Below are 27825 nucleotides of genomic sequence, written 5' to 3' on the forward strand. Positions count from 1 at the left end.
GCGCGAGGCAACAAACAATCCCTTTATGGGGCATCAGCTAAAGGCAAGGCGACTACAAGCACACACATACACTAGCATCATTTTAGCATCACCAAATCCCTAAACATGCATGTCCTTGGAAGGAACCTGGAGAACACTGTGGAAACCCACCAGGAAAACATGCAAACTCCAAGCTTTTAGTTACAGAGCCCCTAAACTGTGGAATGGTCTTCCTGCTTCCATAAGAGATGCCCCTTCAGTCTCAGCCTTTAAATCCCAGCTGAAGACTCACTACTTCAGTTTAGCATATCCTGACTAGAGCTGCTGATTAACTGTACATACTGCATCTCTGTTGTTAGTCATTAGCACTAAAACATAAGTAACATGATAATTATATTTGAATACTAACCCTCACCTATTCTGTTTCTTTTCTCGGTACCCAAATGTGGCAATTGGTGCCACGGCCAACCTGCCAAGTTGTTTGCCTGCCTATGGTAAAGTCATCCCTGATGGAGGATCACAGGAATCATGGGAAAGAGGGGTCCTTTCATCTGAGCAACGTTTCAGCCGTGGCATGGCCAAATGGGGAGGCAGCTAGATGGATGAGGTCTCCAGGACTCTAAAAATATCCAAACCTAATTATGTCATATCATCTACTGTTAAACCGTACTTCTAAAATATTTATTATTATGCTGTATTAAGTAATTGTTCTGTTCTGTGTTTTGTATTGTATTGACCCCCTACTTTTGACACCCACTGCACGCTCAACCTACCTGGAAAGGGGTCTCTCTTTGAACTGCCTTTCCCGAGGTTTCTTCCATTTTTCCCTACAAGGTTTTTATTGGGAGTTTTTCCTTGTCTTCTCAGAGAGTCAAAGCTGGAGGGCTGTCAAAAGGCAGGGCCTGTTAAAGCCCATTGCGGCACTACCTGTGTGATTCTGGGCTATACAAAAATAAACTGTATTTTATCAAGGAAGTAACTCCCTACTGCGAGGGAGCAGTGCTACCACTCCTCCAAGGTGCCACAATCAAATGTGTAATTAACAGTATTACTTAAATGAAGTTATTGGTTTATCTGTAAAATGTAACATACATGCTTTAAAACATTTCATCATGAACGTGATATCAAGTATAAATCTAAGGATTATAACTGTGCAGAGAGCTGGAATATTACAAATTTAATGTGTTGTGTGTGGCAATCACTGCCCACAGATGCCAGTGCAGGAGGAGGCCCCAGAAGTACGTAGGATTAACAACTGGCTCAGTTTTAAGATGATGTTTACAACGTTCTGCTTTAATGACAAAAACTATAGGATTAAAGTCGTAATTTCCACTTTAATCACAAAACAGACCTTTTTCTCTCACTCAACAGAAGATGGTATGCAAGACCTTTAAAATGTAATGCCTCATAAGGATTGGGAATATGCAACGTTTTAATTGCTTATGCGAGAAACAGATGAAGAAAAGCACCATGAATACATTTGTATGTCAGTATATAAATTTGATGATTTGCTCCACCAAATCGAACCACTGAAACACACACATTGATCCCGTAGGACCTGCAATTTGGCTTGCTGTTACATGTTGATAGTAAACAAAGACTCCGAGGTCATGTTTCAACTTGAACTCACTGCATCCCCCAATTTTTTGCTGGTACTGCAACTCGCACATGCATCATGTTAATTTCTGAGGACGCACTAAGAGGACGTCAAATGAACACTTGGAAAGTGTGGCAGCCATGATGTGTTGCATGTATGTATTCTGAGCATGAAGTATAAACCGGCCCTAATCCTAAAAATACAAAAACACATCGGTTGATAGTCTGTTCATTGCGGTACATAACCTGATGTCAAATCAAGTAGTCTGCATCCAGAAAATCATCCCAATAAACCGTATTCTTTTTTTAATGATGTAAAAGAATGTTGTGTTATTATTACTGATTAGACGCTCAAATTATAAATGACAACAGTACAATGCTTTATTGAAAAAAGTTCTCAACTAAAAGTAAACCTCTAATTGCACTCATATAAGTATTGAACCTATAAAGTTAATGCTTTTACATTGTTTTCACTGAGCTGTAAAATTCAAGATCACACTTGTTCATGATCTACATTTAGATAATCATGGAAAGTAACAGATATTTTAGGCAACGATTTAATATGCGGTTAACACTACTAACTTATCTGTTAAGTATATAACATCTGCTCCTACTTCCATCATTAATTTTTGATGTTCTTAGATCAGGAATATGTTTTCAACAGGAACTCCATCCCAAACTAATTTTTACAAAGCTACACGTACACTTACAGTACACTTCAGTCTTCGCTTAAAAAGAAATTCAAATTAGAACTTCATCTTGTAAAGCAGCTATTTGGTCATTATTGTGAAGAAATAATGTTGTACATTTATGCCAACAGTCTGTACAAAACTTTACTCTTTATATAGTTTTGAGTTTGCACAAAATAATGTATTTGGATTGTGATAAAGAATATACAATATATAATGTAGACAAGAAATAATTACTGTGGATCCATAACAAGACAACATATGTAATAGTGCTTGAGCGTTATATAAATCACCAAGCTAATAAACAAAGCACAACACATAATTGATACTAGTAAAAAATTCTGATTCTGTATTTATCCAGCAACATATTAAAGTACTTGTACTATGAACATTACTTAAAAAAAAGGTGAATTTTAAGTATGAAAACATAATTTAATATAAAAAGTGCATGCACGTAAAATTTGGCATGTCTTTTAGTGCTTTAAATGTCCCTGTGAGGGAATGATTCATTGTTATGTCTGTTGCAATAATTCTTTTGTAAGGGAATTCAGAAAATATATGTGTCTAAACTCATTACCACAAAAAAGTTGGAAATTCTTACGTTCATGAAGGAACAGCATGTTGTATAGAAATACTATATGCAATTGCTCAATTTTCCTTAACAGCTGGCATTACTTTATCTATTTAACAGACACACTATATAGGGAGGCGGTATGAAAAAATCCAGACATATCTTCAAGTTCAATACTGATTACTTTACTCTTGTCCAGTTGCTCAAAAGGGTTCAGTTACAAATTAGGGTCCCAATTTTGTATGTTGCACAAGGCCTTAATTGTCAGTTTTCTTTATAAAAAAAAAAAAAGGTTTTCATTAATCTTATACAATAATAATTCGTAAATGTAACTACATATAATCAAAGGAATGGTAAGAAAGTGTATTGCTTTCTTTTTGCACTCAACTTTCTATCCTTGATAAGACATATCAAAACATAGTTATAAGTGTCATGCATATATAAAACAGCAGTTCAGTGTAAGCAGATTTGGCAAAAATGTTCAATTTTGCATGTTCTTTAATAGAAATGTGTTCTAAAAACCTGTTTGTTTTTTCTCCTACGTATCATTATGTCTCACTGAGTAAGGGTTTTTAATTTTAGTGTACACATTAGTATTCTGTGCCTTTTAAGATTTCATAGCTCTTAAAAAACCAAGAGTTAAAGGTGCAAACAGCAACAATGTGAAGAAAAGCAGTTAAACCATTACCACTTACAGCAATATATATTTAGACTACCTGCTTAAAGTAAATAGATACAAATGTAAAACATTAACATGCAAGTTGCAAATTAAATACAAAATATCAAATACAATAAAAGGAAACATTTTCAAGCTTTCCCCTTACATTTAATTTTTAATACACAAATGGATATAAAAACATCAATACCTGAAACCTAATTAAACAAGAGTCTTTGTAATGTAAACCTGCAGATGCTAAAAATACACAAAACCAAGCATGAAAACCACTGCATTAATCACACTACTTCTGATTCTATTTCTGTTAATTTACTATATTTTAACAGGACTTATGATGTACCTTAATCAAGCAGGGGGCAAACAGTGTTGTAATTTGTGTTTATTTAAATATTTTAATTTAAAACTAATATATTTCAGTGCTTTACTAACTTTAGTTAGTCAGCAAATTAAAATTTTTCTAAAATCTTACTACATGTCTGCTCTTATGGTCAATTTCATATATCATTTAAATGTCCCCAACATTCCCGAAACATGGTTCTATTTATCAAAAGTAAAATATATACGTTAAAATCAGTGACAAAAACATATATTCAAAGTACTTTACTTGGCTATTCAAATTATGCTCTTTCTTTTTTTGAGGCTGCCGGTGTTAAGAACTAATAGCATCCATGCCAATAACATATATGTAAATCAAACAACCTGAAAAATCTTCCCTTGCCTAAGTATTTTAAAAGTGCATAGTATAAACAATTATAATACATATAATACACTAGAAATGCAACTTTTATAACAAATATGTGAAGTATTGCTTTAATTTATGTTTTAATAAACTGTATACAAATGTCTCCAATTTGATTATTTTAAGGCAGAAACAAGTCTCTTTTAAAAGTTGTCCCAGATAGCCTTTATGAATTCACCAAGTATTCCATGCAGGTGTGCCAGAATATGTGAAATAGCACAGAAAAATTAAAAAACAGTATTTTACAATGCAAATTTAATGTAAAATACATATTTTTGGGGGGTGCATTGTTCCATGGACAAGACAGGCAATAGGCAATAAGGCACAGCCACAATCTGCGGCAATGCACTGTTTGAAAAGTCTTCTTCACATGTTTTTCTTCAAGATTTACCTGCACTGAAAATAAAGCCCACCCAACTGAAATTGTAAACAAAAAAACTTTGTAAAATGTGGCACCAAACCAATGACTCAAATCTTTTACAAAAGTTTGTTTTTATGAAAGTTTCTTAGATATTATGAGGTCTTCATTATGACATGCAGTCCAACTGTATCCATGACATCCACCGATTAAAGGAATTTAAAGATTTAGAGGAATAGAGAGGGAGGAGTAAAGGTTGTTGAAAAAAAATAACATAACCAGGATTAGTGGAATCTGTTAAAATTAGCCGACTTCTAACTTTCTCGTAACTGACAAGCAAATTCAGCTGTTTTGTTTGTTGCTGGTAATCACCAATAGAACTAAATGCAGCTTTCCCCTCACTCCTTTAGGTTTTCCATCTTCATGACATTTTATGAATGACAAGTACTGTGGTAAGCACTCCAGCTAAGAAAACACCTACTGTCTGCCAGGTAGGTGTACCAAAATATGATCGTATTCCCTCCTGTACAAAAAAGAAGCAAGAGCAATAATTGAGTCAAGAAAAGCAGACATGCAAAGGTGTAGCTAAATCATTAATCAAGTGATATTGAAAAATAACTCTCAGTAATAAGTACTCACCCAACCACCCTGATCCCTGATCCAATTCAGCAAATGCTCACGGAGGTAGTCAATGGTCCAGGTGATGATTGTCCGCATCATTTCCGGAAATTTTGTCACTAAAGCCTGATGGAAATTCCAGATAAACAGTGCAGATATTTAGCATGGGCTAAATAAACAGTTCAATGACTCCAACGAGTGGCATACACATGCACTCAATGGAGTAGAGGGAGAAAAAACATGAACAAAAAATTAAACCTTACTGAGTATATGTGCAATAAGAAGACAACAATGTTCTTGAGAACTAATTCATGGCTTTAAATAGCAAATATATTGGAAAAGTGAACATGCATATCGTTTTTTTCACAAAAATATCATTTATCTTTGAAGAAAATCTATATAATATTTAAACAAGTCCAGCTTCCTTCTTCACATTACTTCACTGAATATACATGCCAAACTTTCTCTCCTAGGTAAATTGATTCTAGTAGCTACTTTCATGAATGATGCTGTTGCAAACATACCTTGATAGCAATTCAAGCACTCCAACTATACTCTTTCTCACAAAAAAAATAATTTTCCTATGAATTTATCCAAACATGCTCCTATTATTTACAACCAATATGTTTAATTGTGAAGATGATGTTATATTTACCTTGATGCTGAATTTTATTTGTATTAGCCAAAACAGACCAATAAGGAACTTCAACAGATCAAATATAAGTGGGATGTGGGAGGAGAGCACATTAGAATTGCAAATACACAGAGAGAAACTTCCTGCCTGTATCTATGGACAACTGGTGATTGCTAGTACACATATGAAAAAGTAAAAATGATGCGAAGTACAAATTTCTTTGCAGCTAAGGTTAGCTGCTACCACTACTGTAAAATCATTTTAGCTAAAAGGCAATGATGTGCTAACCAGCTACAGACATATACTTTACTTTAAGACTGCTTGCAGTTTGGACCAAATTCCACCCCTATAAGTCATAGTCAACATAGAACACATATGCTTTTCTACAGAAAAATAAAGTGAAAAAAACTGTAATAAGAACAAATAACACCCCTACATTTATTACTATTAGTGAAACATGCAAACCCAGAGCCCAAAAATAAAAAGCAAATAAAAACTAAGTTGAAGATAAGGAGATGTTGATATTTATGTTTCCTGTACAGTTACTTCTTTCAATTCCTCTAGAACATTAATGTGATCATTTCGGTTTCTGGGTATCCCTACATTCTGTATCAGCAGCTTGTCTTTTTATGGGAGGTGGCTGTGTGACTCAACAAAGACTAGATATAAACAACAGTAAACACACAACGCGTTTGTCAGCATATATTTCTTCACCTTGGACGCCCTTGCATTCTCCTGCACTTGATGTGGAGCAGATGGTGCTGCTTTTTTTCTTCCCCCTTGTCATTTGGTTTTGAGATTACTTTCTTGATATAAACCCACCAGCACAGGTCAGTTTGCTGAGGTTGCCGCTACCTGAATATATATATATTTTTTAATTTCCAGAATGTATCAGGTCATAAGTATTCAAATGAGACCGATGTCAAGGTTGTAATCCCAACAGTTCACGAGTAACCGTACAACAGATCTTTGTATTTTATTATGATAAATATCTATACATAATTAAGATCTGAAATTATAACCTCTGTTGCTTCCAAGTGGATGTATTCAGTAATGTTTTAGGTAAGGTATTTATTGTTTCTTCTGATAATGTAATTAGTTTTAATTAGTAGTTTTTTTTTTTTTTAAATAAACTACTTCACTTAACAGCAAATGTTTCAGGGGCAAATTATAATGTTGCATAATTGTATTTTAAAAAACTGATCTTAGAAATATTTATTGTATCCTTCATTGGAGGAATATCTCAGACAAAAATAATTAATAAATGAATATTTCAATAAATAAATGCATTGTGTAATGTGACAATAAATTATAAAATTATATGTGAGCGTAAGTAATTAAATGTTTGTGTAGCTTAATTCTTTATGTATTTAATTAATATTTCAATGACATTGTACACAATATGAAATATATTTGAAAACTATCACATTAATCCATCAAAATCATGAGGATGGGCTCTAGAAAGTAGATTGTTAATTGGTAAATTGTCAGTGGACGTAAATGGACATAAATCTTCAGCCACCAAGCACCACATTAACAGCTGACACTTTGCTAGCCTTGGGAATGCTATGGTCCATAAGCATGCTTAAAGTTGTGACTTTGCCCGTTGTTGGTGGATATACTGAAAGTGCAACCAAAATTTGCCCACAATTACTGCACAAAGTGTCTACTTTAATTCCAGAAGCTCTTAACTCATAATTTTTCCAGAATTTGGTATCTGAAGTGTCTGCTTTAAATATTGCACTTGATGGCCAAACATTACACAATACTGATAATTCATCAATCAAAAAATAGTACTCATTACAGCCCAAACTCTCGACTTTTATGGGTGAAGATGACAGCTATCATTTCAAATTGTAAATGTTGTCATTAAAAAATGTACAGAATAATTTACAAATATATAATGACATACTATAAGTAACAAAAAACAGACTTTAAACATATTTAAATATTCCAATATATTTTGTTAATTATTATCATACTGCATTTCACAATACTGTATATTAATTTAATTGTGTACTGGGGGGGCTTTGCCCCCGCTCACTTTGCTCACCAACCACTGGGTTTGTTTTTCTGGAAATACAATTAGTATGAATACATCTTGCCTGAAGAAGGGACCCGAGTTGCCTCAAAAGCTGCATATTGTAATCTTTTTAGTTAGCCAATAAAAGGTGTCATTTTGCTTGACTTTTCTCTACATTCATAATGGCTAACACTGTACAACACCCTAGAACTACGGAAATACAATTAAAAGAGATTGTTTTATTCATGGTAATTGTTACATATGCATTATGTTCAGTTTTACTTTAAAACTTCAGTAAAAACAATATTTGGAATTAACTTTTCTGATGGGTAGCTTCGCTTCCCAGGTCCTACCTGCGTGGAGTTTGCATGTTTTCCCTGTGTCTGTGTGGGTTTCCTCCAGGTGCTCCGGTTTCCTCCTACATCCAAAGACATGCAGGTTAGGAGCATTGGCAATCCTAAATTGTCCCTAGTGTGTGCTTGGTGTGTGGGTGCCCTGCGGTGGGCTGACGTCCTGCCTGTAGTTATGTTCTTGTCTTGTGCCCTGTGTTGGCTGGGATTGGCTCCAGCAGACCCCCCCGTGACCCTGTATTAGGATATAGCGGGTTGGATGAGGATTGACTAACTTTTGTGATATAATTTTTTATGGTCTTCCACTGTTCAATTTTCATCTGCTGTTATCTCTTTCTTTTCCTCTGATTTGTTAATTTCTTGTGGAGGTCCAAATTGCTGCATCGTTAAATCTTCTGCTTCTAACATTTCTTTGATGATCGAAAAAGCGGTTTGTTCATTTGACTTTTCGGATAATGTTACTTTGAACGCTTCCCATAATTGTAAAGCATCAACGTCACCCGTCATAATTAAGTACACGAAGAAGTGTCTTAATTTGTAAAGGCATCATTACAGAAGTGGCATCAGATATTTCAAACATATAGTTGTACAATTTACATAACTCAGCTGCTCGTGCAGCTTCTTGAAAAAGTACCGTACGTAGTTCCATCTATAGTTAGAACAACTTTACACAACGTTGGTCCTTTCGATTCACGTAACAATTTTAAATGAAACCGTTCGATATCTTTTGGTGATTCAATATTCAATTGAGCAACACTTTTGCAATTCATTTTTCTTGGATGCCACACTCTTTTTTGTTTCTGCCATGTGTAATGTTGAGGAATTTGCGCAAACGTATATGGTTTTGCATTTACGTCTGTTTTATTAAGTTCAAAATAAGCCAATCATTTTGTATTTCTATTTTTTGCTACCTCTAAAGCTTCTGCTCCTTCACCCTCTTTAAATTGAATCATATTCTGACCTGGTAAATGAATCGGTAATAAGTAAGGTAAGTATCTAAAAATGTTTGAACTTCGTCCTGAGACTGTTCTTTCGATAAAGTTACACATTCTCTATCGTGCCCTTTCTGAATGTACTTGTAGATGTACTTAATATTCATAACCGATGCACAATATTTGACATTAATATGACAATCGAATCGTTTGAGCAAATACGGTTTATATGGTACAATCATTGAATTATGAAGCATCACAATTTTATCCATATTATATTTACATTTTACCATCTTTCTTTCTGTGATAAGTATGTTGTTTTTTGTGACGATTATCTCTTCTGCAATAATCAGGAAAGCCAGCCTTAATCATATCTGCTGTTTGAACATACACTTTTGAAAATTTCTTTAAACATTTTTCTTTTGAGTCCCAACATACTGACACTTTTAAATGAAGTCCGTGACACATGTGTTTAATCAGTTTGTACCATAATTCAGAATAGGTTTCTCTGTTTGGAATATCAGCACAGACAAAGCGACCTACATCATCAGCAGTTAATAATTTATTTTGCAAAGTAACCAATAAATGCATGTGTGACAAACCCCGTTTTTGAAATTTGATCATGTAAATGTATGTTCTGATTTTACCGAACACCATTTCGAGTTAATTCAATAAAAATAAAACTTTCTGATAAAACAATTTATTTACGAAAGTGGGAATTTCCAGAGCCAATCTAACTGGTGGCATTGTTCTCAAGAATCTGCAGATTTCTGGCCATTGTGGATTGCACGTCATTGTAATAAATAAATTTGGCCGACCGATAGTTTGGGATATTGCCATTACATCATAATGTGAATGTAAACTAAAAAAGAAAAATAATAAATACACAATAAATACAAAAACACATTAATATGTTTGGTTTTTGACTAGTTGGCAGACTGTTCACCTACTTGCCTGTAGTTTTGTACAGACATTACCAACTCAGGAATTTTACAAGGATCATACCACTTGGTTGTTAAACGACTTATTTAAAGCAAAGGTAATTGGTCAGCAACAATATGCTGATGATGTATGTTAACTAGTAAGCCTCTCGATCTGTTTTATTTTCAAAAAGGATTTTCCTGTACGAAGTGGCAGGTGAATTATTGTTAACAAAACGCAGACACCTGAGAAATAAACTGAAACATTACTCACTCATGATTTTTCTGTCAATATGTTAAGAGACTATGTTGACCAGCACATTCTGACTTTGGATGTCTGAATTACATCTTGATATACAAGAGCAGCAAAGAAATGCGGACGTTCATCATAATGGATATCAGTCTCATAGGTACCCTGAAATTTGGCCTAATTTGTGCTGCTGTAATAGTTGCTGTGTACAGTACAGTTAGAATTATAGCTAACATGCCATCATTTATGAACAGACTGAAATTATGCAAGGGATTACAGTGGGATGCAAAAGTTTGGGCAACCTTGTTAATAGTCATTATTTTCCTGTATAAATTGTTGGTTGTTACGATAAAAAATGTCAGTTAAATATATCATATAGGAGACACACAGTGATATTTGAGAAGTGAAATGAAGTTTATTGGATTTACAGAAAGTGTGCAATAACTGTTCAAACAAAATCAGGCACGTGCATAAATTTGGGCACCGCTGTCATTTTATTGATTCCAAAACTTTTAGAACTAATTATTGGAACTCAAATTGGCTTGGTAAGCTCAGTGACCCCTGACCCACATACACAGGTGAATCCTATAATGAGAAAGAGTATTTAAGGGGGTCAATTGTAAGTTTCCCTCCTCTTTTAATTTTCTCTGAAGAGTAGCAACATGGGGGTCACAAAACAACTCTCAAATGACCTGAAGACAAAGATTGTTCACCATCATGGTTTAGGGCAAGGATACAGAAAGCTGTCCCAGAGATTTAAGCTGTCTGTTTCCACAGTTAGGAACATATTGAGGAAATGGAAGACCACAGGCTCAGTTCAAGTTAAGGCTCGAAGTGGCAGACCAAGAAAGATTTCGGATAGACAGAAGCGACGAATGGTGAGAACAGTCAGAGTCAACCCACAGACCGGCACCAAAGACCTACAACATCATCTTGCAGCAGATGGAGTCACTGTGCATCGTTCAACCATTCTGCGCACTTTACACAAGGAGATGCTGTATGCGAGAGTGATGCAGAGAAAGACTTTTCTCTGCCCACAGCACAAACAGAGCTGCTTGAAGTATGCTCAAGCACATTTGGACAAGCCAGCTTCATTTTGGTACCCAAAAATGAAGACTTAAAGAAATAAACTTTAAAACTTTCCCAAATCCCACTTTATGAAAGGAAAAAAACACATGAACATTCTTATGTGTTCATGAATAATATAGTTGGCTTACAGGGTACATAAAAGAGATTCATAGTACTATATGAAAAGTAAGGCAACAATAGTTAACTAAGGACTAACCTTCATCACCAACTTGCAGGCAAAATAGAACAATGCAACTATGCGTCCCCAGTTTAATTTACCATCACTGAACATTTGAGCTGCAACCTGGAAGAACACCTCTTTGTTTGGTTGAAGAGCTGAGCTGTTGATCATTCTGCAAAAGAGAAAAAGGAATGAAAGTGTCAAATAAATGCACATTTCAGTGACTTACTGTTGAATGTTGGAGGTTAAATAATGTATGCAAGGTATTAAAGGGAAAACATTAATTTGGGATTGGGAGGCAAGATTAAAGACAGACATGAAAACTAATCTTACTGCTGAAGTTCCATGTTGCCATCCAACTCGTCACCAATTTTTCTTAGACAGTCTGCAAGCTGTTTCTGGGTTGGGTCAACCAGTTGTGGAAAACTCAGATCACCATACGATCCTGTAAGTGCTACTTCACGAGACACACGATCATGGATAAAACTTCAATAGAAACAGAGAAAAAAATAGTATTTAGAGAATTAGCAAATCTGTGTAAAGAGACACATTAAGGCTGCCAAATGAGTCAACAAATGAGACTGAAATGTTCAAAATTAAAATAATTACTCTTTTGAGTATAGTTAAATGTGGGTTAAATATTCTGAGGCTTATGTTTCCATTTTAGACAGACAACTAATAAGTATTAACTGGACATTTTTACAGTAAATTATTTATTAAACATTCATACATTCTTCAGGACATGGCACTGATATCAATCATGTATAAAAGGTTTTGGTTTTCAATATTGATATTTTCCATGTTAACTAGATATTTTAAAAAATAATGAAAAGGTCTGCAACTCCTTAATATTCTATATATTACAAGTATGATAAGTTTAAGTACTAAGAAAAAGTTTTAACCACACTAGATTTTATTATATACAAGTGTTTATTTATGTCTTCTGCACTAACATGTCCGTATACAATTACAAACTATCTATTCGTATAAGCTCACAAAAACAACTAGAACACAAGTACTCCACTCTACAATCCAAAGAATTGTTCTCAAATGTGATCTTCATGGAAGTTTTGTTCCTAAAAAGCCATTTAAGTGGAAACAAAGCCAATATAATTAAAAGTGATCACAATTACAGTACAGGTGCTGGTCATAAAATTAGAATATCATGACAAAGTTGATTTATTTCAGTAATTCCATTCAAAAAGTGAAACTTGTATATTAGATTCATTCATTACACACAGACTGATGTATTTCAAATGTTTACTTCTTTTAATTTTGATGATTATAACGGACAACTACTGAAAGTCCCAAATTCAGTATCTCGGAAAATTAGAATATCAATTAAGGCCAATGCAAAAGATTTTTAGAAATGTTGGCCAACTGAAAGGTATGAACATGAAAAGTATGAGCATGTACAGCACTCAATATTTAGTTGGGGCTCCTTTGGCTTGGATTACTGCAGCAATGCGGCATGGCATGGAGTCGATCAGTCTGTGGCACTGCTCAGGTGTTATGAGAGCCCATGTTGCTCTGATAGTGGCCTTCAGCTCTTCTGAATTGTTGGGTCTGGCGTATTGCATCTTCCTCTTCACAATACCCCATAGATTTTCTATGGGGTTAAGGTCAGGCAAGTTTGCTGGCCAATCAAGAACAGGGATACCATGGTCCTTAAACCAGGTACTGGTAGCTTTGGCACTGTGTGCAGGTGCCAGGTCCTGTTGGAAAATGAAATCTGCATCTCCATAAAGTTCGTCAGCAGCAGGAAGCATGAAGTGCTCTAAAACTTCCTGGTAGACGGCTGCATTGACCTTGGACCTCAGAAAACACAATGGACCAACACCAGCAGATGACATGGCACCCCAAACCATCACTGACTGTGGAAACTTTACACTGGACCTCAAGCAACGTGGATTCTGTGCCTCTCCTCTCTTCCTCCAGACTCTGGGACCTTGATTTCCAAAGGAAATGTAAAATTTACTTTCATCAGAGAACATAACTTTGGACCACTCAGCAGCAGTCCAGTCCTTTTTGTCTTTAGCCCAGGCGAGATACTTCTGACGTTGTCTCTTGTTCAAGAGTGGCTTGACACAAGGACTGCGACAGCTGAAACCTATGTCTTGTATATGTCGGTGCATGGTGGTTCTTGAAGCACTGACTCCAGCTGCAGTCCACTCTTTGTGAATCTCCCCCACAGTTTTGAATGGGTTTTGTTTCACAATCCTCTCCAGGGTGAGGTTATCCCAATTGCTTGTACACTTTTTTCTACCACATCTTGTCATTCCCTTCGCCTCTCTATTAATGTGCTTGGACACAGAGCTCTGTGAACAGCCAGCCTCTTTAGCAATGACCTTTTGTGTCTTGCCCTCCTTGTGCAAGGTGTCAATGGTCGTCTTTAGGACAACTGTCAAGTCAGCAGTCTTCCCCATGTTTGTGTAGCCTACAGAACTAGACTGAGTGACCATTTAAAGGCTTTTGCAGGTGTTTTGAGTTAATTAGCTGATTAGAGTGTGGCACTAAGTGTCTTCAATATTGAACCTTTTCACAATATTCTAATTTTACGAGATACTGAATTTGGGACTTTCATTAGTTGTCAGTTATAATCATCAAAATTAAAAGAAATAAACATTTGAAATACATCAGTCTGTGTGTAATGAATGAATCTAATATACAAGTTTCACTTTTTGAATGGAATTACAGAAATAAATCACTGTCATGATATTCTAATTTTATGACCAGCACCTGTATATTATCACGATACGTGCATATACTTTTCAGACTAAATCCAGTTTAGGTGTTTTGTTTGTGAAGTTTCACAAGTTAACAGTGGGTAGTTCTGCTGTGTTGTTTCCTTTCATAAGGACCACTTTAACCCACTAAAATAATAATAGTAATAAAAACAACATACATTTTACTTATATAATGTATTTTACATGCTCAAAGTACTTCACAGAATTTCAGAATGAACAACATAAAAATCAGGAAAAAGATCTATTACACAACATCGGATATATAAAATAATATGAACATTCAACATTAAATAAATATAAATACAAGAAGTACAATGTTCTAATTAGAGAGAGAAAGTAAATCATAACAAAATACAAACACAATAAAATATCCCTGAACAAATAACAGAATTTGTGATACAGATGGATATCATTCTACGCACCTGGACAGAGAGGTAAACTGGAAGGAAGGGTCAGAATTTCAGGGTAAGTTAAATGCCTTCCTGAACAATCGAGTTCTTAGGTTGTTTATTAAAAGAATGAATTGAGTTACCTAGGGGTAAATATCACAATATAAAGCTCTTTATCAACAAAATTTCGCCATCTGTATGGAAATAATTAAGCAAGACTTGAATAGATGGTCAAGACTTCCTCTCAATCTAGCTGGAAGAATTAACATTGTTTAGATGAATCTCTTTCCCTAAGCTTCTCTTTTTATTTCAAAACATTCCAATATACATCAATAAATAATTTTTTAAGCAATCAGATTTAACCATAACCTCATTTATTTGGAACTCAAAACATCCATGTATTCAAAGAGTGACCTCACAAATACCTAAAGCAGAAGGTGGCATGGCTCTACCCAATTTTCAGTTTTATTACTGGGCAGCAAACATACAAGCTATAAAAACCTGGACACAAATAGATGAACATACACAGGCTTGGTCAGCAATAGAAATAAAATCCTGCAGTACTTCTTTACATTCCCTGCTTTGTGCCCCAATAAATGCAAGTTATTGCCAATGTACTAATAACACCAACTGTGCTTCACTCACTCAGAATATGAAAATATGAAACAAATGTAGAAAGAATTTTAAGATGGAGAATCTTTTATCTGTGGCACCTCTGCATGACAACCACCTTTTTCAACCCTCGCAAACATATGCAGTTTTTAATATCTGGAAAACATTTGGAATTAAATTGCTTAGAGATCCTATGAACAATTACATTCCAAATGTAAATTTCCAGCAACATATTTCTTTCACTATCTCCAAATTGTCCGATTTCCCTCATCTCTCACCTTCCTCCATGCTGGAAAAAATATTGCTCAGTTTGGAGGACTCAGACAGCATTTCTGCAATATACAAGATTATTTTACAGTCCCTCCCTGTCAAAGATCCAATAGGACAATAGGAAAAAGATCTATCACTCAACATATCAGAAAAGGAATGGAAGGTAGCAATGCAGAGAATTCACTCAAGCTCCATATGCGCAAAGCATACAATTATTCAACTTAAAATTATATATTGAGCACATCTGTCTCGCTTAAAACTGTCCAAAATGTTTCCAGGACAAGATTCAACCTGCGAACGCTGCAATCAAGTCCCAGCCTCACTGGGTCACATGTTTTGGGCCTACACCAAATTAACACCATTCTGGACCAAAATTTTTAAGTGCCTTTCAGACAGCCTTGGTGTCACAATCCCTCCTAACCCATTAACAGCTGTGTTTGGTGTTCTTCCAGATGGGCTTAAAGTGGAGAAAGACAAACAAACTGTGATTGCCTTTACTACACTATTGGCACGAAGACTTATTTTGCAAAACTGGAAGAATCCTATCTCTCTTCTTTTAAGTCAGTGGGTAACTGATGTTTTATACTATTTGAAATTGGAAAAAAGTAAATTCTCAGTTAGAGGACCTGTGCAGAACTTTTTCAAAACCTGGCAGGATCTAATCAATAATATTTTAGAATAAGCTCTTAAAGCACTAAGGAAATAATTCTCTTTGCATTTCTTTTTTTTTAATCCGCCTATTAAACTCATCAATTTATGTACTGTATTTTGACCAGCTTTAAGTTTTACTCCATTGGCCATGCTCTCTTTCTCAGGGGTGGGGGTTTGGTTGTTTTGTTTTCAATTATATTTTTTGTAAAAATTGATCTATCTGTATGGAATGATTATAATAAAATCAAAAAGAAACAAAAAGAATGAATTGAGTGAGGTGAGCTAATTAATTTACATTCAAAATATATTTATTATGAAAAATAGAAAATTAAGAACTGAACAAGAAATAACTTACGAGTTGGCACATATACAGTTTTCAATATAGAATAAGAACCAAATTCAAGAAATATTGAAGAACAAGGATATAATGGAGAAAGACTAATTTTAGGCTGGTTGTTTTCTAGGCTAAAGCACCTCATGTCATAATATTCAAGCCATTGCTGGGATAAAATATTAGTTTTTGAATATGTGTAATACTTGGTATAATAAAAGCATCTCCATTTTTGCTTAGGGGTGTGTGAATCTGCCAAACAATTCTTAATATTTTTCGGACTTTGACGATTACGATAATTAGATGATATTTTCCAACCTTTAAAAACTTGTTTGTAAAAGTCTTATTGATCTAGCCTGGTCTTGTTAATTGGATATTAATTGTAGCCTATAATGAGACTAATGGAAATAACAGTTAAGGAAAACATGTTTATTTACTTACTTAACATTTAAGTATTACTAAAATCAAACTGTGCAATTATAAGTAAACCGTTTCAGAGTGGCCTACAGGATTTACACAAAAGACCAACAAAACCATTATAATGGCAGCATTTTAAGCAGACAATTGCCTTTAATGTAAACAAGACATGAATCCAAAGGGAATATAAAATGCTAATCATAATTGAGCTATAGGGCATGAAATTTCAGTCTAGAAAAACAAACTCCTCTGCTGTAAGGTGAATAGTGCACCATACAAAAGATAACTCTATTTTAGCAAAAGGTTCTGTCAAATACCACAATGTTAAAAAAAAAAAAAACACACTATAGCTTTTGCAAACAAGTTCTGTCATATATTGTATAAAGACAGAAAAAAAACAAACCTATAACATTTTTAAACAAATTACTAACTTCAATACTGCACAAAGATATCAGAAATAAATTAAGCAACTGTAGAATTCTACTGAGCAAATTTCAAGTTGTTTGACAGAAACACCAATCTGTCCACAACGTCTGGCGTCATAGCAGCATGGTTACATGTTACAACATTGCCTCCAGTGCTGAAAGCCCTCTCAGGAGGGCTGCTTGAAGGAGAGATGCACAGGTACTTTTTTGTAAGTTTCTCCAATTTCTGAAATGTACTTCTTGTGTTTTCCACTAATCAAGTGGATTTACATCACTGTCCACCTCAGGTATCACCAAGTAGCTCTTGATCTCTTTTTCATTGGCAGCAGAGACTTGCCTCCTCAATCAATTGCTGTTAAAAGGGTTTTTTCTTTTTTGCTCCCTAGCTTGTGTCATCACCTCCTCCAACTTCTGAAGTCATAGGGTCGAGATGGAGCAGGGCAAGGAGACAGATCTGTGCAAGAGTTTTAAATAATGAATGAAAAAAATAGTGCTTTGGAGTTGAGGACCCCAACCAAGACAGTTTGAAAAATAAAAAAACACTGGATAAGCATATGCTTCTTATAGAAATAAAAAATAATCCATTTGAACAAATTACATAGTTTGTTTGAATGGATTAATAATTCATCTGAACTGATTTTTTTTTTGACCTGACAATTATGGGGCTCTGTTCTAGATCAATTTTACTCAAACTGCATTTTACAGAGAAATGATAGTTATCGCCCATGTCAGCTCAATCTCATTTTATTACATGCAGCAGTTTTAACTAGGTGCAGTTACATTTGTTTTACAAATACAGGAAAAAAGGCAATTGATCTTGACACAAAAATGAAGGTGATCACGCAGATTGAACAAAGAATGCAAATGCAATCACAAAATGACTAAGTTATCCTACAGTAACCGATGGTTATCACACGTGTTGTACTAATGCACTCTGGCTTTGAATACAGTTATCCTCCGAAGCTTCAGCATTGTGACTCATGATGCGTCACTTTGAGTGAACTGCCACGAAGAGGTAATGAAACCACATGAAACTCCTTTATCTGATAATGTTTATAATTGACAGGCTAAAATTTTAAAACAGAAAACATCTGAGTGCACAAACTCTGCCAGTACAATTCCTCCTCTCACAATAAACAGAAAATGGGGAGGTTAGAATGCCTACCTAGGCTCATGTTCAAGACTGGAATAAGAAAGATTAGTAAATACTTTATACTTTTCTAGAGGAACCTCCACAGAACATGGCTCTTTAACTAATACCCTCCACACCACTCAGCCCTTTTCTTCCATTTTTGTTTCCCATCCCTGGATGTATTTGTTTTCTCTGTAAAATGCATTGTATCATATGAAACTTAACATCTTATAATATTTATGGGACTGGACTCAAGAGTTTTCAACTCATCGATACCCTTTTGCTCCACGTTCTCTATAAGTGGGGGGCTGGGGGAGGGAAACGTTTAAATGTAGTTTATCGATATTTAATTTGCAAAGTTATTTTTATAACAGCAAAGGTTAGGTGCCAATATTTTGAGGCAACGGAATTTTTTCCTTTGGTATATATTAAGATTGACTTTATTTTATATTGTGATGTTTTATTTGTCATTATGAATATGCTTTTTAATTGAGTGGAGTCCACAACAATAGCCAAACTAGATACAGCTATAGTGGACATTTTTTTATTGAAGGATCTATTTTGAACATACTAAGATAAAATTAAACAAGACTTGTACTTTGTGATTATCGCCTTCAGATTTCACTTTGACCATTTAAAAAACAAAATTGGCCAAGAGACAAAAACAGACTGGATAAATGACTACCTGTTTTGCTGCTAGCATTATTGAAGATAACGGGTAGTACCCCCATCGAAACAGACCGAACACCTCATGAGATGTTGTTTTAGAATTCATAACCTGAACCCAGAGATTGTGCTGTACCAAAGACTGGCAAATGAACGAATGGTCCAATTCCAAAGGAAACAAGCCATAACAGAGAGGGGAACAAGCCATGGACCAGGCCATCTGCCCATTGACTATTTGACAACATGCTCTTATTCCAGTCCAAGTTGATCACAGGTCCCTGCTGCTAATGAATCAACTGTAATACTATTACTAGTATTAGTACCCTAATAGTAGATAGCATTTTTCAAGAGTTTCAGATATTAATATAATTTTCTTTAGGGGGTATTGGACCCCAAGACCTGACTAGCATACTAATCCTTAGCACAGAAAAAAAAAAATGTGTCACACTTTTACTCTGTAAGACTGTCATTTTACCTTAACTTTACTTTCTTTTTGAAGGCAGTTCTATTGTTGGGACTGTTGTTCTATTTCATCCTCGAATGGAACAGTTTAACTTTGTTTTTGTCCACTTCTTTGATAATACCAGGTAAAGTAAAACATTGGATTGCGAGTAACTAAGTTTATGAGCGTCTTGCAAGACAAGCTAAATTTTTTTTAATACATTTTAACTTGATAAACGAGCGAGGTCTTGCAATATGAGTAGTCTGTATACGCTTTGTCAGCCGAGCATCAAGTGATCACAACTAAGCCGATGATTCTTCCGTCTCTCTCGCCGTGGGATTGTGGGTAATTGTCTCCCATGCTCGGTTTCAGTCGACATGCCTCACTCATATAGTCAACATCCATACAAGCGTATAATGTTTACTATAGCATTGTGACCACATGTATGTGCTGTAACATGCGAGTCCCTGTCATGCACCCCAAAACACGAGGCTGAGTGACAGTACTTTAGCAAAACCATCTTTATTCAGCTTGAAACAGGAACAGGACTGTTATTTATTGTAGCGTGATCTAAAGTGCTCCTATACACAGACACAGCAATCTGGCAGGGTCATGACCAGGTTAGTGGCGAAGTAATACTATTCCCTTGCATTTATAATGTTCCTTGGATTACCCATTGATGGCGCAATCTTTTCGGATTCGCTTTTACGGCAACTACAGACTCTTCCGCGCGTCGTCTCGATGGGGTGGCGGGATCCCAAAAGAGTTTAGAATCCTTACAGTGCGTAAAGCATTTTTTATTTTAATTTTGTGTCCAAGTGTAGTGGCTCTTCAGGCAAAAGCAACTTTCATTGGATAGGTTCCTTGTTATAGTCGCAAAAAGAGAAAAAGATTCCAGTGAGCCAACAGATAGCAGTGATTCCTTTAGTTAATGTGAAAGTCATCCTACACAATGACCCTCCTCCTCTCCTCTCTATTGTCTCCCTCACACAAGCCCCGATTCTTTTCAAAGGTAAAGTGAAGGTTAATTTGTTTTACATATTTTTAATTTATATTTTGTATTAATCATCTCTATATGAATATTTTTGGGTTGTAGAATGAATCATCTGAGTTTCCATTATTTCTTATGGGGAAATTCGCTTTGATATACAAGTGCTTTGGATTATAAGCATGTTTCCGTAACAAATTATGCTCGCAATCCGAAGCACCACTGTACTTGAATTCTTCTTGCTGTAGGAGTTGGAATCTCATCTTAATATCTCTCTTTCCTGCAGTGCAGTGTAGTGGATTTAAAAACATTTTTCTTGCCCACATAATTAAAAATGAACTTAGTTTTACAAGGGTACTTAATATCTAAGTGTCTTCTCTTCCTGAATTGCATCATCTTAAAACAAATATTTTGCTCAGATGTACAGGATGAATATAACACTTAAAGAAGTAATTAACATCAAAACCATCTCCAAATCATGAATTGTACCTCACTTTTAAAACATCTATGCAAACAATGTAGAACACTAGGATGATGCCTCAGGCTCTATTGATTACTTTATAACCAGGGAATTTAAGGAGATGCCTGGGACACTAGGAACTGCCAAATTGGTTTACAGCTTGGGAAAGGAAGAAATGCTAGATGATACTAAGTAGATCAAAAACTATATGCAAATTCATCCATTTTATTGACAGCCAGCCAAACAAATGAGTGTAACATCACATGTTCCAGAATCACACCTGAAGTTTTAAAATAGATGTGGCTTGTCCAAGAGATGAAAAAGGGTGACCTCAGAAAAAGAAACAGCGACAATAAAAGGGCAACATGAGAAGAAGAGACAAAGACACATGAGCAGTTTCATCTGCTCGCCAGCTAAAGCATTTCATGAACAACATTGATTGCTAAATCAAAAGGCTGCCCTGGGACATTCATCTTTAACACTTTTTCATAAGCCTTTTCTAAAGTCTATATATTCAGACTTTACTATTAGTCTTATCTTCTATTATTTCTTGTTCTGTTTGGAATTATTATTCATTTAATAAATATTCCTTTCCTTTAATTATGAAAAGAACTAGATATTTCTTTTAGAGTATCACAGTTTTTTGTTAAATCACAAAAACTTTCATTTCATGTCTGTCTTCACATTTTAGTTTGGTCGCTCTTTTAAATGCTACAACAAAGGTCAGCAAATCCAAAGATTAAAAAGGGAGAAAAAATAAATAAACTAAAAGAAAGAAAAGCAAGGCATTATGTTACAAATTGATTATGGGGACTTAATGGGTAGTGTGGTGGATGTAGTGATGCTGAATATCTTCTATCTATTTAGGTCTTTTTTTTAATAATTTGACATAAAACTTTTCCATTCCTGCTGGAAATCCATTTAAAGTATTACACACAAAAGTTTTTCAGTCCTGTATGGAAAACCATAATATAATTGTGAAAGCATGATGGCAAGCAACTATTCATACAAGTAAGATGTAAGATACACATAGCCAACCAACAGCAATTGTTTGTTACACATGTGACAATTGACCTTTTTTAAACATGATTTGTTTGGCCAATTTTAGACCAAACCATTGTATCTGATATTGAGGCATCAAATTTGTTCTGCTATGCTTGTAGTAGACATGTCAGATATCTACTGTAGACAAACCCATTTACTGGTGAAATCCAAGTCGGCTCTGCTACTGCTTTGGCCGAGAGTGCTCGAAGTTATTTTTTTTTCTGTCAAAGAAACTAAAAAAAGATAAGAGATCTCTTTTACCACTTCCAACACACCTCATTGAAAAGCTGGGACTGAATTGTGATGTATTGTTTAGCTTTTGTTGTTTTTTCTACATCAATTTGGGTCATGCACTGCTCTTTGTGTTTTCATGCATCCTAAACGGTTTGTGTTTGTTGTTTTTGTGTTTTCTTGTTTGCTTTTGTACTTTTTGCTTTTTTGAATTCTGATTTGGTTTTGAGCATTCCATTTCTTTTGGTGTTTCCAATTTTTTTTGTAAATTCAATTTGTTTTTGCATTTTCTGGTTTGTGTTTCCAGTTTTTTTGTGTATTTTTATCTCACTGTACTTCAGGGCCACTATACATTTGTTAGGTCAGGAAGTCATATCAGTCTCAACACTAGACATGTATAACAGTCATTTACCTGAACATAGTTTTAAGTGACTTTCTCATTTGGACATTGGCCTCTTGGAAACTGAGGATTAAATATCATGACAACTCTTATAGACCAAAATGAGGCAAATACAAGGACTCTGGCTGATGTTAAGAGTGGTGATCGACAGGGGTTAGTGCTAGGATCACTGCTATTTTTAATAAATATAAATCATTTACATAGGAATATAAGTAACAAGCTGGTTAAGTTTGCAGGTGATACCAAGATAGGTGGATTAGAAGATAATTTGGAATCCGTTATATCATTACAGAAGGACATGGATAGCATACAGGCTTGGGCAGATGAAACTTAATGTTAGTAAATGTAAAGTATTACATATAAGAAGTGAAAATGTCCAAGGAGGTTATGCTCAATATATATTATAAGGGTGGAAATTGAACACGTTAATTGCGATTAATTAATTTGAAAAAAAAAAAATAACGCGTAAAAAAAAAAATAACGCATTTAAATCACACTTTGCATTCCAAGCAAAGGGGAACTTTCGTCAATGCACGATTTCCTGGTACACCGATTACATTGATGCACACATCAGAGCTACAAAAATGGAAGAATCGGAAGAAATCATGTTGCTAGGACTGATCGGAGGAAAATTTCATTTTTAAAAGACTACCCAACGGAAGCCTTGATAAAAGCGTGGTTTTGTGCAAACTGTGCAAAAAGGAGTTTGCATACCACCGAAGCACTTCAACCTTACGATACCATCTAAATGCAAAACATGTTGCAGTGAGCACAGAAACTGTGGGAGCGGTTAGTGCTAGCAGTACGAGTTTGAGTACCAACAAAAGGTGTCGGCAGCCCAAACTTGATGAAATGACTGGCTTCAGGACCAAAATTAGTAAGGCAACATCAGTCAAACTTACAAATTCTCTCGCATTACAGAAAGCGGACTTTGTGGCTGCTACTTGGGATCATTGGACTTCCGTAACTGTTAGTAATTTTAATTACATCAGAATCACTGCACATATTGTTGATGTCACAGATGGGAGATGTAATCTACAGTCTTTTGCCCTGACTGTGCAGAAGACAAACACCAGAAACTATGCCGAAAACTGCGCTGAGCAGTTTCTCTTTGTGGCAGGGGAATGGGGAATTCAACAAAAGGTCACCACAATTGGAACAGACAGCGCACGAACCATGGTGGCTGCAGCAAGACACCTCCCATTCCAACACATGCCTTGTGTTGCTCATATCTTGCAAATAACCATCACTGTTAGCCTTGCTGATAATGGGTTTAGTGATGCATTAGCAAAATGTTGCAAGATAGTGGGTCACTTTAAACACAGCCCTGCTAATACGGAGGAACTACACCAGGAGCAAACAAGACTGGGGCAACAGAAAAAGCCACTCAAACAGGATATTTCCACATTGTGAAATTCAACGCTGGATATGGTTTCTCGTCTACTAAAGAATCAAGAGGCTGTTTTGCTGCTTTAAACAAACAAAAGCACAAGCTATGCTGTGTGCCCTCCGTGCGGAGTTGAAGAAGCTGGAGGGACAGGCGGTCGCGTCAATACAGACGCTGTGTACAGTACATTGGCAGAACGGCGCGACGCTGGATCCTTCAGCCGGAGAGGTACTGCGGGGACGGTGAGTAAAGCCGACCCCGTAAAGCATAAGTGAGATCACACCAAAAGGGCCTGCTATATACGTAAACGGAACCAAGTAGGGGGCTCTCCAAAAGTGGACGCGGCGGTGAGTGCTGTGCACGAGGTGAGGGGAGGAAGACCAAAGAAGCTGGCAGGACGAGGGCTGATGAGTGCCTTGGGTCCTAGTGCCCTACGCCCCGAGCTCGCAGCACTCCCCTGTCGCTCTGTATGGACGCAGACGGGACTGGATCTGAGTGTTTGCCATGCACAGACCAAGACCATCACGGCGTCCAAGAGGAAAAGGAGGAATCGAGGGGAGAATGCCGGTTCCTCCGATAAGGAAGGATGCGAGGCAAGACGCTCATGTCCGGTTGCTGGTCGCCCTCTGCGGGGGCAGAAGGAATCCGTGAAGTCAGCAGAGAGGACAAGTGTGCAGGCGGTCCCGTCTGTTCAAGCAACAGGAGGGACACAGAACCCTCGGAGGGGGAGCCTAACAGGCAAGTTCTGGGGTGCCGGTCAGAGGGGGGAGCGCTGCCAGTGCGTGGCACAGAGGGACGCAAGGAGAGGGTGTCCAAGCAGCGGCTCTGCCCCCTCCTTTCTGTGTGTTGCAGGACCGGACCCTGGACGAGCACTAGGATCCACTTCGTTGGGGACCTGCCCTCATGGGACAGGCCATTTGGCCAGGGAATTCGTCGCTGGCGATGAGGTGCTGCCACAGCTGGCGAAGGCTACGGAGGTGCGAGTGGCTCCAACCAAAGGGGCACAAAAACCTTGGAGGGAATGCCAGTAGGAGGGGGGGAGTGCTGCCTGTGTGAGGCACAGGAGAATGCCAGGTGGTAGAGTCCAGGCGACGTCTCCACCCCTATTTCTGTTTGACATGGCTAGACACCGGCGCTTCAGGAGTAGGACACACTTCGGGGGTAAGCTGCCCTCGCAGGATGTGCCACTCCACCTGACGGGTCTTTGCTGGCGGTGGCGCACTGTCGGAGATGCCTGGGGTGGTGACCCGGCCGGGACGCCTAGGAAGACCGGAAGAGGGCTAACGCTCAGCTAAGACCATTTGGGGGCGACCACCCTGGTTCCTTTCGGAAGTGCTGTGGGGGAAGAGGATCGGGGAGCGGAAGGTCACTGGAATACACCTGGAGCAAATCCGGATACATATAAAAGGGGCCGCCTCCCTTCACACAATGGCTGGAGTTGGGAGAGAAGGAGACAAGGTGTTGGAGGAGAAGAGTGGAGGCGGCCTGAAGAAGGAAAGTAGCACTGTGTTGTGGCCAGGACTTTGGGGGGTTGGTGCTGCACTTCTAAATAGTGTGTAAAGAAACGTGTGTTGGGTTTGGGCCGGCTTCCACTATATATCTCTATATACAGTATATCTCTCTCTCTCTCTCTCTCAATATATATATATATATATATATATATATATATATATATATATATATATATATATATATATATATATATAGATATATAGATATATAGATATATACACAGATATATACAGATATATACAGATATATACAGATATCTATAATTCACTAAGGCAAGACAACCATGGAAAGCACGCCGGAAGGGGCGTGGATTCACTAAGCCGATAATTCTGGGCTCATCAGATGTACACACTCACTGCACCCTCTCTTGGCAAATCAAACCTTGGACGTCGGCGCTAGAGGCAAAGCCTCTTGCGTTGTGCCACGGCATGTGGTTCGTTTATTTGACAGTATGTAGATCGGGGTATATATGTATATGTATATGTATGTGCATATGTATAGGTGTGTGCATATACAGTGCATCCAGAAAGTATTCACAGTGCATCACTTTTTCCACATTTTGTTATGTTACAGCCTTATTCCAAAATGGATTAAATTAATTTTTTCCTCAGAATTCTACACACAACACCCCATAATGACAACGTGAAAAAAGTTTACTTGAGATTTTTGCAAATTTATTAAAAATAAAAAAATTGAGAAAGCACATGTACACAAGTATTCATAGCCTTTGCCATGAAGCTCAAAATTGAGCTCAGGTGCATCCTGTTTCTCCTGATCATCCTTGAGATGTTTCTGCAGCTTCATTGGAGTCCACCTGAGGTACATTCAGCTGATTGAACATGATTTGGAAAGGCACACACCGGTCTATATAAAGTCCCACAGTTGACAGTTCATGTCAGAGCACAAACCAAGCATAAAGTTAAAGGAATTGTCTCGAGGCACAAATCTGGGGAAGGTTACAGAAAATTTTGCTGCTTTGAAGGTCTCAATGAGCACAGTGGCCTCCATCACCCGTAAGTGGAAGAAGTTCGAAACCACCAGGACTCTTCCGAGAGCTGGCCGGCCATCTAAACTGAACGATCGGGGGAGATGGGCCTTAATCAGGGAGGTGATCAAGAACCAGATGGTCACTCTGTCAGAGCTCCAGGGGTCCTCTGTGGAGAGAGGAGAACCTTCCAGAAGATCAGCCATCTCTGCAGCAAACCACCAAGGCCTGTATGGTAGAGTGGCCAGACAGAAGCCACTCCTTAGTAAAAGGCACATGGCAGCCCACCTGGAGTTTGCCAAAAGGCACCTGAAGGACTCTCAGACCATGAGAAACAAAATTCTCTGGTCTGATGAGAAAAAGATTGAACTCTTTGGTGTGAATGCCAGGAGTCACGTTTGGAGGAAACCAGGCACCGCTCATCACCAGGCCAAAACCATCCCTACAGTGAAGCATGGTGGTGGCAGCATCATGCTGTGGGGATGTATTTCAGTGGCAGGAACTGGGAGGCTAGTCAGGATAAAGGGAAAGATGACTGCAGCACATGTACAGAGACATCCTGGATGAAAACCGCTCCAGAGCGCTCGTGACCTCAGACTGGGGCGACGGTTCATCTTTCAGCAGGACAACGACCCTAAGCACACAGCCAAGATATCAAAGGAGTGGCATCAGGACAACTCTGTGAATGTCCTTGAGTGGCCCAGCCAGAGCCAGACTTGAATCGATTGAACATCTCTGGAGAGATCTTAAAATGACTGTGCACCGACGCTTCCCATCCAACCTGATGGAGCTTGAGAGGTGCTGCAAAGAGGAATGGGCGAAACTGGCCAAGGATAAGTGTGCCAAGCTTGTGGCATCATATTCAAAAAGACTTGAGGCTGTAATTGCTGCCAAAGGTGCATCGACAAAGTATTGAGCAAAGGCTGTGAATACTTATGTACATGTGATTCCTCAGTTTTTTTATTTTTAATAAATTTGCAATAACCTCAAATAAACATTTTTCACGTTGCCATTATGGGGTGTTGTATGTAGAATTCTGAGGAAAAAAATTAATTTAATCCATTTTGGAATAAGGCTGTAACATAAAATGTGGAAAATGTGATGCTGTGTGTGTATATATATATATATATATATATATATATATATATATAT

General features: G+C 37.0%; 1 protein-coding gene across 1 annotated transcript in view; it reads right to left on the minus strand.

Moving 5' to 3' along the window:
* Positions 1–2423: 2423 nt before the first annotated feature.
* baxb (BCL2 associated X, apoptosis regulator b) overlaps positions 2424–27825 on the minus strand; it is an 86402-nt gene continuing 61000 nt past the window's right edge. The window contains exons 3-6 of the mRNA XM_039774548.1: positions 11918–12070; positions 11621–11756; positions 5248–5352; positions 2424–5131 (exon numbers count right to left, since the gene is read on the minus strand). Coding sequence (XP_039630482.1) covers positions 5030–5131; positions 5248–5352; positions 11621–11756; positions 11918–12070 — 496 coding nt within the window. The 3' untranslated portion in view covers positions 2424–5029. The remainder of the gene's footprint in view (positions 5132–5247; positions 5353–11620; positions 11757–11917; positions 12071–27825) is intronic.

The sequence above is a fragment of the Polypterus senegalus genome, chromosome 13 (assembly GCF_016835505.1).
Source record: "Polypterus senegalus isolate Bchr_013 chromosome 13, ASM1683550v1, whole genome shotgun sequence".
In the NCBI taxonomy this organism is placed as follows: Eukaryota; Metazoa; Chordata; class Cladistia; order Polypteriformes; family Polypteridae; genus Polypterus; species Polypterus senegalus.